Source organism: Mus caroli, unplaced genomic scaffold, assembly GCF_978045245.1.
Source record: "Mus caroli unplaced genomic scaffold, Mus_caroli_1 scaffold_14, whole genome shotgun sequence".
Lineage (NCBI taxonomy): Eukaryota > Metazoa > Chordata > Mammalia > Rodentia > Muridae > Mus > Mus caroli.
The window spans coordinates 86,526,306-86,539,442 of NW_028227269.1; the positions used below are offsets into that span (position 1 = coordinate 86,526,306).

At 44.4% G+C, this 13,137-nt stretch overlaps 1 protein-coding gene and 1 pseudogene across 1 annotated transcript; one reads left to right on the top strand and one right to left on the bottom strand.

Annotated features, from left to right (window-relative positions):
- Positions 1 to 13,137, top strand: part of LOC110306565 (mRNA export factor GLE1-like) — a 101,056-nt pseudogene that overhangs the window by 25,797 nt on the left and 62,122 nt on the right.
- LOC147001305 (eukaryotic translation initiation factor 1A-like) lies at positions 10,028 to 10,489 on the bottom strand. Its single transcript, XM_085830577.1, has one exon. It carries the CDS (start codon positions 10,460 to 10,462, stop codon positions 10,028 to 10,030), a length of 435 nt encoding a protein of 144 aa, XP_085686703.1. The 5' UTR covers positions 10,463 to 10,489.

Genomic DNA, 13,137 nt, shown 5'->3' on the forward strand with positions numbered 1-13,137 from the left:
TATGCTTTTAGATCCGTGTCTAGCTTTTCCGGTGTGTTGGCGTGCCCTGGACTGGGCGAAGTGGGAGTGTTGGGTTCTGATGATGGTGAGTGGTCTTGGTTTCTGTTAGTAAGATTATTACGTTTACCTTTCACCATCTGGTAATCTCTGGGGTTAGTTGTTGTCGTTGTCATTGTTTAAAGATTGGAGCAGAAGCTGTGTTCCACTCACCAGCAGTCTCAAAATCCTGTGGCGGGGGTCGTGGGTAGCTGGCGGGTGTCAGCCGACCCTGCGCTCTAGCTACCCTGGTGCTTTTCTGACCGGAGAGGCTTGTGGCCCTATTCAGGCCGGATTTCTGCCTCCCCAACCAAAGCACACGTGATTGGACTGGAGCAGAAGCTGTGTTCCACTCACCAGCAGTCTCAAAATCCTGTGGCGGGGGTCGTGGGTAGCTGGCGGGTGTCAGCCGACCCTGCGCTCTAGCTACCCCAGTGATGTTCCGGCCGGAATTGGCCTGTGGTCCTACTCAGGCCGGTTTCCTGCTTCCCTAACTAATGCAGTCTCAGGTCCCGCGCGCAATTGGATTGGAGCAGAAGCTGTGTTCCACTCACCAGAAGTCTTAAGATCCTGTGGCTGGTGTTGTGGGTAGCTGGCTGATGTCAGCCGACCCTGCGCTCTAGCTACCCTGGTGCTGGTCTGGCCGGAAGAGGCCTGTGGTCCTACTCAGGCCGGTTTCCTGCTTCCCTAAATAATGCAGTCTCTGGTCCCGTGCGCAATTGGATTGGAGCAGAAGCTGTGTTCCACTCACCAGAAGTCTTAAGATCCTGTGGCGGGTGTTATGGGTAGCTGGCGAGTGTCAGCCGACCCTGCGCCCTAGCTACCCCGGCGCTTTTCTGACCGGAGAGGCTTGTGGCCCTATTCAGGCCGGATTTCTGCCTCCCCAACCAAAGCAGTCTCAGGTCCCGCGTGATTGGACTGGAGCAGAAGCTGTGTTCCACTCACCAGCAGTCTCAAAATCCTGTGGCGGGGGTCGTGGGTAGCTGGCGGGTGTCAGCCGACCCTGCGCTCTAGCTACCCCGGTGCTGTTCCGGCCGGAAGAGGCCTGTCGGCAGTGGACTTTTATCTCATATTAGTTGGATTCTAATTGATGTGAAGGGCAGCAATTTTTTTTTTCAGTAAACTTCTGAACCTAATAAATCTATGAAAAGGCACACAATTACAATATTTATAAACTGCATGCCTAGATTTGGCTGTGGAATGCTGCTGCTTGCACGAGTTGTTATAAGACTCCAACTGTTGGTCAGTGGTACTTACTGGGTATGGGACAGTGTAGAATCCAAAATAAATTGTAGTCCACCCAACCCCTTCCCCTTCTGAAGGGACATTCTAAGCTATATTAGCAGGCCAAGTTCAGAGCCAGATAAGGAAGCTGGCCGACTAAACAATGGTGAGAAAAAAAAAACAAAACAACAAAAAAAAAAACATAAGGGCAGGCAGAGTGAGGGACTAGGCCAAAGGTAGTTACCATATGCAAACCAACCAATGCCTGAAAGGGTTACTTGCTACACCAATTAGAATAAGCCAGTTACCCTTCTTGCCTAAATCTGCTCCTTACAAGGTTTAAAAAGTGTGTTCTTTGTTCATTTAGGGTCTCTCCTCTTGCCTGTGAGCTGAAGGGGATCCCAAAACCGTCGGGTAAAAAAAAAAAAAAAAAAACCCAACAAAACTCTTGCAGTTTGCAGTGAAATCGGTCTCTGTGGTGAGTGAGGGTCTTTTGGCAGACTCCAACATTTGGTTCCTTGGCTGGGAAGATCCTCCTCAAGACCCAGATGCTGTTCATCAGAGGACTGCTTGAGCAAGGTAAAGTGGGATCCCTTTCTGTGTCAGTCTGTATGTCTGTCTATTTGTCTGTCTTGTCCCCCAATAGACTGCTGTCTGATTCTGTTTTGCTTTGGGTTTGTCTGATAGTTGCAAGAGTGGCAGGCCGATGTGCTGGAATGCCATAGCAAAGGGAGATGCAGAGGATGCTCTGGTCTCCTGCTGGCTGAAAGACCCTGAGAGTGTCTCTTTCCATCTGGGCAGGGGAAGTAATCGTCCCCAGCCATCTGATTTGGTTTTTATTCTGTGGCTGTCACATGGAAGATGGTGTCTGTTGTGTGTCTTGTGTGTCTTGATGTGTCTCTCTGTGTTCAGACTTGGACTGATGACTGTTTTGAGACTCATGAGACAGACACCATCCATTCCTCTGGGCCTGCCCTTTTCTTCCATCCACAGGTCCTCTACCAGTTGGTACTTATGCCCTCAGGGAAAAGCCTAAAAAATATCCTGTCAGACCCCAATGCTGACCTCTCAGATCCTCCACTGCCGCCCTATCCCCCTATTCTCCAACCCCAGGGAGTAAGTGGCTGGGCACAGGCACCACCATCATCCTTGGATCAACAAGGTGGTGGACCTTTGGCCCTACCTGTGGACCCGGAGCCGAGGGAGTTCTGGCACGTCCACCCAGCATGGCCCAGGAGGCAGGTGCTATGCTTCGGTGCCTCCTCTGGTGTCCCTGTATCCTTTCTCATACCCCTCAGGCTCACCTTTGGGCTGTGTTGCACACACAGGAGGCAGAGCAAGGTGGAGTGAGGCACTTACTGCAGGGATTTTGTGGGGCGAGTCTGACCTCCTGAGCTGCTGCTGACCACCATGGGCTGTGAACACTCACCGGCCACGAGGCCCTGCTGTGCCGGACTGAGGTGCAGATCCTCTGTGGGGCATCTGCAGAGCAGTCCTCACCGAGACCACTGGAATATGGGCTTGACCCTGAGGTGTGCCATGCCCTTAGGATGGCAGCCTATGGGATGATTGTCAGCAATTGTTACAGGTTCTCTTCATCACAGAGAATTGTCTTAGAGGGTAGGCAGAATGTCCCAGATATGGATGGGAGGCCCTCTCAGCTGCCTATCGACATGGATGCTGGGTTTATGGAAGGTAGGGAGCACCTGAAAGTCTATTGCCAGGCTCTAATTGTGGGTCTCCACCAATCTGATCAAGGTAATAGGAAGTTACAGAAGTTAAAAGGATTGCAGGACAAGTTGGTAAGAGAGTTGTGCAGGATGATAGGAAAGTACAGAGGAGGAGAAATGAAAGAAAGAAGGAAGGAAAGCTATGCTAAGACATGAGCTAAGAAGTGAAGGAAGAGAAAGACTAAGAGGATGAGGATAAGAAAGGAGATGTCAAGAGTAAGGAAGAACAAAGCTTCAGCAGACTTAGGAGAGATGGATGACAGTGGCAAATGGAGAGATTATGAGTGAGGAGAGGTGGAAGTAGAGATGAAGGGGATTAGAGAGGTGTCTGAGATGGGAGAGGCAGGCAAGAGGAAGGGTTTCTATATAGAATAGTAAGCGTGATGGGCAAAAGTACAAAGCACAAGTGGTGAGACACACGGACAGGTTGACAAAGACAGAGACCAGAGTCAGAACCAGAGATGTGCAGTGAGACAGAAGGATAAACCAGGGCAGAGGCCAACTTGGGGGAGGATGGGTGACAGGATGGGGACATAATAATTGAAAACATCCAAAGGAATCAAAGACAAGGAGGAGGAACAAAGGGATGGAGAGAGAGAGAGAGAGAGGGAGAGACAGAGAGTGAGTGAGAGAGAGAGAGAGAGAGAGAGAGAGAGAGAACATTGCATGAGATCTCCATTACAGTGAAAAACAGGAGCAAAGAGAGGTAAATAACAAAGAATAGAGCTTGCCAAGGTGGCACATGCTGATAATAGTAGCACTTGGGAATGATAAGCAGAAGGAACAGGAAGCTAGGGAATTAAAAAGGGATAAGAGACAAGAGAGAAACTTGCATAAAATACTGGCTACAGTAGTCAGGGGAACTAGAGAGCTTACTAAGACAGTACCAGGCAACCACAGAGAGTCTTTGGCTAAAGATCAATGTAATTACTATAAAGAAAAAATACACTGGCTGAGAGACTGCCAGAAGAAGAAGAAAAGGAGGAGGAGGAGGAGGAGGAGGAGGAGGAGGAAGAGGAAGAAGAAGAAGAAGAAGAAGAAGAAGAAGAAGAAGAAGAAGAAGAAGAAGAAGAAGAAGGCCCCCCTCATGACCAAACCCTTCCACCTGTTTGTGGCTGAGAATAAAGGGATAGCAAAAGGGGTGCTGACACAGAAGCTGAGTCCTTGGAAGAGGCCATTGGCCTACCTGTCAAAGAAGCTAGATACAGTAGCAGCAGGGTGGTCTGCCTGCTTGAGGACCAACTCTGTTGCTCAACTCTGATAGAGTCACTTTTGCCCGCCTCACACCCACAAGTCTGAACCCAGCTACCGTGCTCCCAGACCCAGACTTAGAGCCCCTGTCCATGACTGTCAGCAAGTTCTTGCTGAGGCACATGGGTGGTGTAAAGATCTGACAGACCAGCTACTAGAGGGTGCACATGTTACCTGATTCACAGATGGGAGCAGCTATCTAGAAGGGAGGAGATATGCTGGAGCAGCTGTGGCAGACGGACATCAAGTTATCTGGACACAGGTCCTGCCAGAGGACACGTCGGCCCAAAAGGTGGAACTGATTGCCCTCACTAAGGCCTTGGAATTGGGAAAAGGAAAAGGACTCAACATCTACACAGATAGCAGGTACACCTGTGCCACAGCCCACATCCATGGCACCATATATCAACAGAGGGGTCTACTGATGTTGGGAGGAATATAAATTAAGAACAAAGAGGAAATACTGGCTCTACTGAGGTCCCTCCATGACCCTGCCAAGGTAAAAATCACCCACTGTCCTAGTTACCAAACAGGAGATACCGTGATAGAAAAGGGCAACAATATGGTGGACCGAGGGGCACAAGTGGTTACAGCCATGGCCCTGCTGATGCTCCTGGCAATGGAGCAAAACAAAACAAAACAAACAAACAAACAAAAACAAAAAACAAAAAACCAACCAACCAACCAAACAAACAAACAAACAAAAAACAAAACAAAACAAAATCCCCAAGTTTACCTACATCGCAGAGGACTTAGCCCTCATTTCCAAAGATTCCAGTCACCAGTTCAACAAAAATAAGAGACTGTGGCATACCTCTGCGGGAAAGAAAATCCTGCCCCAAAGACAAGCAGAGGCTATGATCAAACAGATGAACCAGTGGACTCATTTAGCGGTAAGAAAGCTCATGGAGACATTTTCCAAGACTAAGTACTATGTACCAGGTTTAAAATACCTTGTGGAGCAGGTGGTGCAGAAATGTGTGCCCTACCAAAAAGTCAATATCTGCTGCACTATGGTGGATCCAAGGAAGAGGTACTGGGGAGACAGACCTGGTGTCTCCTGGGAGGTAGACTTTACTGAGGTGAGACCGGGAAAATATGGGTATAAATACCTTCTAGTTTTTGTGGCTATGTTCTCCAGACGGGTAGAAGCTTTCCCTGTAAAAATGAGACTGCTCAGATGATCGTCAAGATTATTGAAGAATTTTTTCCAAGGTATGGAGTGCCAAAAGCAATAGGGTCAGATAATGGCCCTGCCTTTGTTGCCCAGGTAAGTCAGGAGTGGACAATTATTTAGAGGTTGAATAGAAATTACATTGTGTGTAAAGACATCAGAGCTCAGGACAGGCAGAAAGAATAAATAGAACTCTAAAAGAGACCTTGACAAAATTAACCATGGAGACTGGCACAGACTGGGTGGTGTTCCTCTCCCTTGTCCTATTTAGAACCAGAAATACTCTCTCTTGATTCAGTCTTACTCCTTTTGAGATCCCTTATGGGTCTCCTGTGCCTCTCGCTATCTTAAATGATGTGACAGAACTCACATGTTGTAATTATGATCTGTATGCTAGGTAAATGGCTTGCAGGTGGTGCAGAAGGAAGTCTGGTCACACCTGGCTGCTGCATACAAGTCTGGCACCCCAAAGACATCTCAACAGTTCCCGGTTGGGGATCTGATCTACATGTGCTGGAATCGCACCCAGACCCTTGAGCCTCACTGGAAGGGTCCTTACCTAGTCCTGCTTACTACCCTTTCTTATCCTGTTTCTGCTCTTAACCTTCAGCCCATGCATCCTTAATCACATAAATACAGTACAAGTTTTGATGCTCAGATAATATCAGCAGCTGCAACTGAAAGATCCTGACAGAATGTAAAACGTCATAGAAGCCCTGAAATTTTGCAAGATAGATTTCATTATTGGCAGAACTAGCTTCACTGATTTAGAAAAATAGAGGTGCACAATGCTCTGGCCACCTCTTCAACCCCTGGGTCTGCCAATGTTTTGACCATTCCTTGAACCCATGTGTGTGCCCACTGATGAAGCCCATTGCCAGGTGTTTGTGATATTGGTTGCTGGGAAAGAGTTGGAAAATCTCCCCAGCAACCACAGCCGGGCCATTCTGGAGTTGCTACACCTGTATCAGATTCTTTCCTTGTACCCCTCCCATAACCATTTCTTGAGAATAGACATTGTTTAGATCTGGAAATCCACTACTCCCCTCTTCTGCTTTCCCCCCTGAGGGCCTATAAAAACTGGGAATCCAAAATAAATTCAAGACCACCTAGCCCCTTCCCCTGTTTCCAAACTATACTAGCAGGCCAAGTGTCGAGCCAGATAAAGAAGCTGGCTGTCTAAATAATGGTGAGAATAAAACATAAGGAGAAGCACATTGAGGGACTAGGCCTAAGGTAGTCACCCTATGCAAAGCAACCAATGCCTGAAAGGGTCACTTGCTACACCAATTAGAACAAGCCAACTAGCCCTGTTGCCTTAATCTGTCCCTTACAAGGTATAAAAAGGGTGTTCATTGTTTATTCAGGGTTTCTCCTCTTGCGTACATGCTGAGGGGCTCCCCAATGTGATGGATCATTTAAAAAAAAAACACCTCTTTTGGTTTGCAGCAATATCAGTCTCTGTGGTCTTTGTGAGTGAGGGTCTTTTGGTGGACTCCAACAACAGCAAAAAGGTGTGAGGGTTCCTCACTGGAAAACACCCCCTTGTCCTAGAATATTATCTCCAGCTTCTTTTCCAACTCCTTCACTGCCTAAACTTGGCTGTTGTGGATCTTGCTCTGGAGACTGACCTTGATCTCAGAGATCTGCATGCCTGTCTCCTGGGATAAAAGGTGTATAGCACCATGCCTGGATTTAAGATTTTCAGCCGGGTGTGGTGGCCCACGCCTTTAATCCCAGCACTTGGGAGGCAGAGGCAGGTGGATTTCTGAGTTTGAGACCAGCCTGGCCTACAGAGTGAGTTCCAGGACAGCCAGGGCTACACAGAGAAACCCTGTCTCAAGAAACAAACAAACAAACAAGATTTTCTTCACCTAGAATTTGCTCTGTCCTGGGCTGGTCTTGAACTCAGAGGTCTGCTTGGCTTTATGTCCAGGGATTAAAGGTGTGCACCACTATGCCTGGATCTAAATTTAGCTGGGTAGGATCTTGCCTCAAAATGCCACTTCCTTATTTTGTTATATCCTTGAACACAGAATTCAGCTCCATTTTACTTCCTGATACCCTTTTAATACTCAAACCATGTATTTTATACTTTGATTTTCTCAGCTTGCTATGCTTGTTTAAAATGCTGTTCATGAGACTTAAGCCGAGAAAAAAGTCTATGTTGGGCATTTCTGAGACTCCCTTTGTCATTGCAATTAATATGAGTCTCTAAGCCTTCACCTCAGGCAGATTCTTTAGATGAGGGAAAAAGGTAGCCACATTTTTTTCACCCAAAGACCACAAAACAGTCTCTAGACAACATATTGAAATTCTCCACTGAAATCTCTTGGGCCAGGACTACACAATTCAGTTCACACTCAGGAACAAAGACTTTCATATTCCTACTAAGATAGCCCGTCAAGCCCCATTTAAGCATTCCACTGCTTTTCATATCTAAATCCCAAAATCCACATTCTTCCAAACAAAAACATGGTCAGGACTATCACAGCAATAACACAGTCCCTGATAGCAACTTCTGTCTGAACTAGGGTTTCACTGCTGTAAGCAGAAACCATTAACAAGGCTCCTCTTATAAGGATAATATTTCACTGTGTTTGGCTTACAAGTTGAGAGAGGTTCTGTAGAATCCAATATAAGTTCAAGACAACCTAGTCCCTTCCTTTCTGAAGGGAATTTTCAAACTAGTGGTCAAAATGACTAAGTCTACAGATGCCAAAACAAAATGAACTGTTCTCAGAAAAATAACCATAACAAGATTAGCAGTTCCCAGAAAAATTCTCCTACCCCACTCCATACTGAATTCTGAGAAAAACCATAAATTGCCCTGAACTTGTCTCTAGAATTCCCTGTGATGTTAATAGCTGTGACTTATAGCTGGGATTTTAATAGCTGACCCATAAGTTCAAAACATACTGACCAACCACAAGGGCAGTCAGAGTGAGGGACTAGACCAAAGGGTTACTTAGTCACTCTATACAAATCAACCAATGCCTGAAAGTGTTACTTGCTACACCAATGAGAATAAGCCAGCTAGCCCTGTTGCCTAAATCTGCCCCTTACAAGGTATAAAAAGTGTGTTCTTTCTTTGTTCGGGGTCTCTCCTCTTGCCTGCATGCTGAGGAGGGGGGTCCCTAACATATTGGATAATTAAAAATTCTCTTGTGGTTTGCAGTGATGTCGATCTCTGTGCTCTTTGCGAATGAGGGTCTTTTGATGGACTCCAGCAGTTTAGTCCATCATCATTAAGGTAGGAAAATGACAACACCCTGGAAGGCATGGTGGAGGTGGAGCTGAGAGTTCTACATCTTCATCTGAAATCTGCTAGTAAAATACTGGCTTGCAGGCATCTAGGATGAGGGTCTTCAACCCAACACCCTCAGTGACAAACCTACTCCAAAGGGCCACAGCTCCTAAAGATCCATTAATTTACTATTATATGTAATTACACTGTCACTGCCTTCAGACACCATAAGAGGGTTTCAGATCACATCATACATGGTTGCGAACCACCATATGGTTTCTCGGAGTTGAACTCAGGACCTTCAGAAGAACAGTCAGTGCTCTTAACTTCTGAGCTATCTCTTCATCCAGTCAACAGCTTCTAATAGTGCCACTCCCTGGTCTGAGAATATACAAACAATCACACCTCCCAACTGTAAATTATTTTCTTGCTACTTGATAACAGTAGTTTTGATACTACTATGAATCATAACATAAATATCTCATATGCAGGTTGTTTGATATGTGACCCCTTTGGGGTCACAGATTGGGAACCACTACCATAAACACAGAGTTGAGTCCAAGCCCCATGAGATTGATTTCAAGGCTACCTTCTGAAATTGGAAGGTCCACCTGAACCAGTGATGAATTCAGAAGGAAAATAATTTCAGGCATCTACCTCTGCCTCCCAACTGCTCGGATTAAGTAATTCATTTTCCAAGCCCTCAATACAGAAGCTAACTTCATGAAAGTGGCTTAACATAAAGGACCTACCTACTTTACAAAGTAAACAATACTTTATGTGCTCTTAACAGCTACCTGCTTTGAAAATTGTTCTATGCAAGAATCAGAACAGATTTACTTCTCTTTTTTATTTTTGTTCTTTTTTTCAGTATGCCTTACAAGATTATATATAAACATTGTCAACTATTATATTTTTAAACACAAAAATGATATCTCTCTAAGCATTTAATTTCTGCAATGCCTAATTTTTAAAACCCAAAATTGCTACCCATCTCACTTTAAAACTGTACTGTAAGATACGACAACTTCTGGGTGGAAATAACTTAAAGGACCAAGCAAGTGTATACAACCAGGGCCAGAAATGAAAGGTCACAAATGGAATGGCACTCCCTTAACAGTGCACACTGCTGTGTCCTAAGTTCAATTACACCCATAAGCACAAAGTGTTAACTTGTCACTTAAGATAGATAACGTCTTAGGTTTTCAAGGAAATATAATACTTCAAAACATAAAATACATCAGTTTGCATTAACAAGCCACACACATGCCAAATGAAGTTTTACTTAACAGCTGAAGGTCAAAATGCCAATTGTGTTGAGCAATCTTGTGTTGAGAACTTAGAAGGTAGCATGCTTAGGTCAGGTTAGATGTCATCAATGTCTTCATCATCATCTCCAATATCATCAAACACGATTTCATCATCATCCCCAGGACCAAATGTGTCTGTTTCATTGATTTTGGCATGTTCTGGAAGCTCTCCATAGGCCTTCAGACTTCTTGCTTCATCTGGATTGTACTTTAAGATTACATCAGCTTTGTTATCTTGATAGTCTCGTAGACCAATCAATATAATGTCTGAGGTATTTATCCAAACCTTTTTTCTCAACTTTCCTCTTATGTGGCACAGCCTCCTTACACCATCAAAACACATTGCTTCCAACCGTCCACATCCCAGCATTTTGGTCACCTGAGCATACTCTTGCCCATGTTCTTTAAACACCAACTCTCTTTTCTCAGATTCATTTTCATTTTTACCTCTGCGCCTGTTTTTGCCTCCTTTGCCTTTATTCTTTGGCATGATGGAAAAGGCAACCACAGCAGTCGGGTGAGGGACTCCTTGCAGACAGTGACTGACAGTGGTTGTGACTCAGTTCAAGAGCTACTACACTCTTAGGATGGGTGCCAGGAAGTGTCTAACAGTGGTATATCTGAAAGTAATTGATGTAAGTATAGAAGATCCACAAGCCACAAAATGTCCCAGAGTCCTGGCTTCTGATAGTTACAAAATAGTACTTGGGCTTCTGGCTTGGTGCTCAGGGAGTTGTAGTCTCCTAGTAGTGACAAAATGCAGCAGGACGGCTTTACCTTTGCAGTTCATGCATTGACCTTTTAACAACGACAAAATAAAAATTTTAAATAAGTTTTCGTTGGAAATCTATTTGGGAAATAATTTTTTTATCAAAATTTCTGTACACAACATTGAATTGTATAACTTTTTCAAAATTAGATATTTTCTTTATTTACATTTCAAATGTTATCTGCTTTCCTAGTTTCCCCTCAGAAAACCCCCTATTCTTCCCCTCCTCATTCTGCTGCTCCCTAAGCCACCCTCTCCTGCTTACTGGCCAATGCATTCCCCTATACTGGAGCATAGAACCTTCACAGGACCAAGGGCCTCTCCTCCAATTGATGACTGACTCAGTTATCCTCTACTACATATGCAGTTAAAGCCACGAGTCCTTCCATGTGTTTTCTTTAATTTGTAATTTAGTACCAGGGAGCTCTGGGGTTACTGGTTAGTTCATATTTCTGTTCCTCCTAGGTGGCTGAATTGTATACCTTAATAAAAAATTGAAACTATCATTCTGAGGAATGTGGTTCTATATTAAAAAAGCAGTCCAAGACTTCATAGAACACTTAGTAGATTCAGATACCGTTTTAATATATTTTTAAAGAAGTTTAGTGTACCCAAAATTACAAGTTCATTGGTGTTCAGGCCTTTAATATATCACAAGAACCCTCAAAATATGTACCCCTGCACTTTAAATGGACATGCTCAGGGCATAATAAAAACAATTTCAGGACTGGAAAGATTGCTCAATGCTTGAAAGCACTGACTAGTCTTTCAGAGGTCATGCATTCTCTTCCTAAAAACAAAATAGTGGTTCACAACCATGTGTAATGGGTACCAACACCCTCACTTGGTTCTTGTGTCTAAGACAGTTACAGTATGGTCATAGATATAAATTAGTCTTAAAAATATTTTTTGCTCAGTTCACAGAAGAATGAAAAATTGATGAAAGTCACAGGTTGTGTTACTTAGATCCACTTTGGGACACAAAATAACACATGAAAGCAGTTGACATAGGCACATATGATAATTACTTGAAGTCATGGTGCATCCAGTGAAAACAGAAAAGCACAGGCCAACTAGAAAGTTCATCTCCATCTCCTTAAGATGTGAGAAAGGCTTAGTAACAAACCAACCAGCCAAAATAGTACAAAACAAAAAAACAACAACAAAATCCCCAGAAACACTATTGAATTCATTTTCTGTTGGCCATCTCCTTCTGGGTATGGGGCTTTCCCTTAAGAGTGGTTTCGTACATAGTAAGACACCCTTGTAGAAAACCAACTTTTCCTTTGGGAGCAGATACTAGAGATAGTGTCTGGAACCAAACCAGGTCCTCTGCAACAACAGCCAATGCTCTGAACAACTGAGCTATTTCTCCAGTCCCTATCTGCTAGTTTTTACAAATGACATTTAAAAGCATACAAATGAAAGCTAACTGAAATCTTTGTGTTCTCCAAGCCCAGCCTTTTTGAGACTTTACTTTTGGCCATTGCTATGGTGAGCACAAGACACACTGTGTAACCCTGGTATTTTTCTTGTGTGCATCCATTTCAAATTCTACCTTTCCCCTCATAGTCTTATTTACCTATATCACAGTGCCTGAAGAAGCCTTGAATATTTGCTACCCTTAACACTTAGCATAACTCACTCTTACTTTTCTGGACCAAAGTTAGGACCACACTAGTAAACATCATCTTTTGTTTCTAGTTTTATTTCTGTGGGCTGTTGTTAAAATACTCCAGCCAAACACTATTTCCAGGAGGAAGGACTTGTCTGGTTTACAATTCCAGGTTACAACCCACCAAGAGATGGCAAGGCAGCTAGTGAAATCCCACACACACTCCAAAGCAAGAGGGACTTGCTTCCTTGCAGAGAAGGAAGGAGGGAGGTAAGAAGGCAGGCAAGGAACTTCATGAAAGACCCCAGTTTCTGAGCAGCCTAGTCACCAAGGAAGGCCACAAGAGGTTCTAGACATGGTTGTGGCCAGGTTTCCTCTGCTCCCTAGCTTAAATAATCCTTAAAGAAAAATGGAAAATATATGTTCTCCCAGAACTTTCCATAACCAGAACACAAATCTATGACCTACCTGGTGAGTACCATCTTCTTTGACAGATGACTAAGAGACTTTAGATTGATGATTCTTTCTTCCTGAGATAGGGTTTATCTGTGTACTCCAGGCTGTCCTGGAACTCTTTGTACAGAACAGATTGGCCTAGATCGGATGTCCTCTTGCCCGTGTCTCCCAAAGTGAAGGCAGCAAGATGAGACTACTGTGTCTCAGCCTGGGCAGAGCTTGAGTATATATACATTGCCCCAAAGCCCCGCCTCTACAATGTCACACCTCTAATCCAAAAAGGCCACACCTACCAATAATACCACACCTAGCTCCAAGAATAATT

Coding starts and splice junctions, on each gene's coding strand:
- LOC147001305 (XM_085830577.1), bottom strand. CDS start 10,462: ATGCCAAAGAATAAAGGCAAAGGAGGCAAAAACAGGCGCAGAGGTAAA.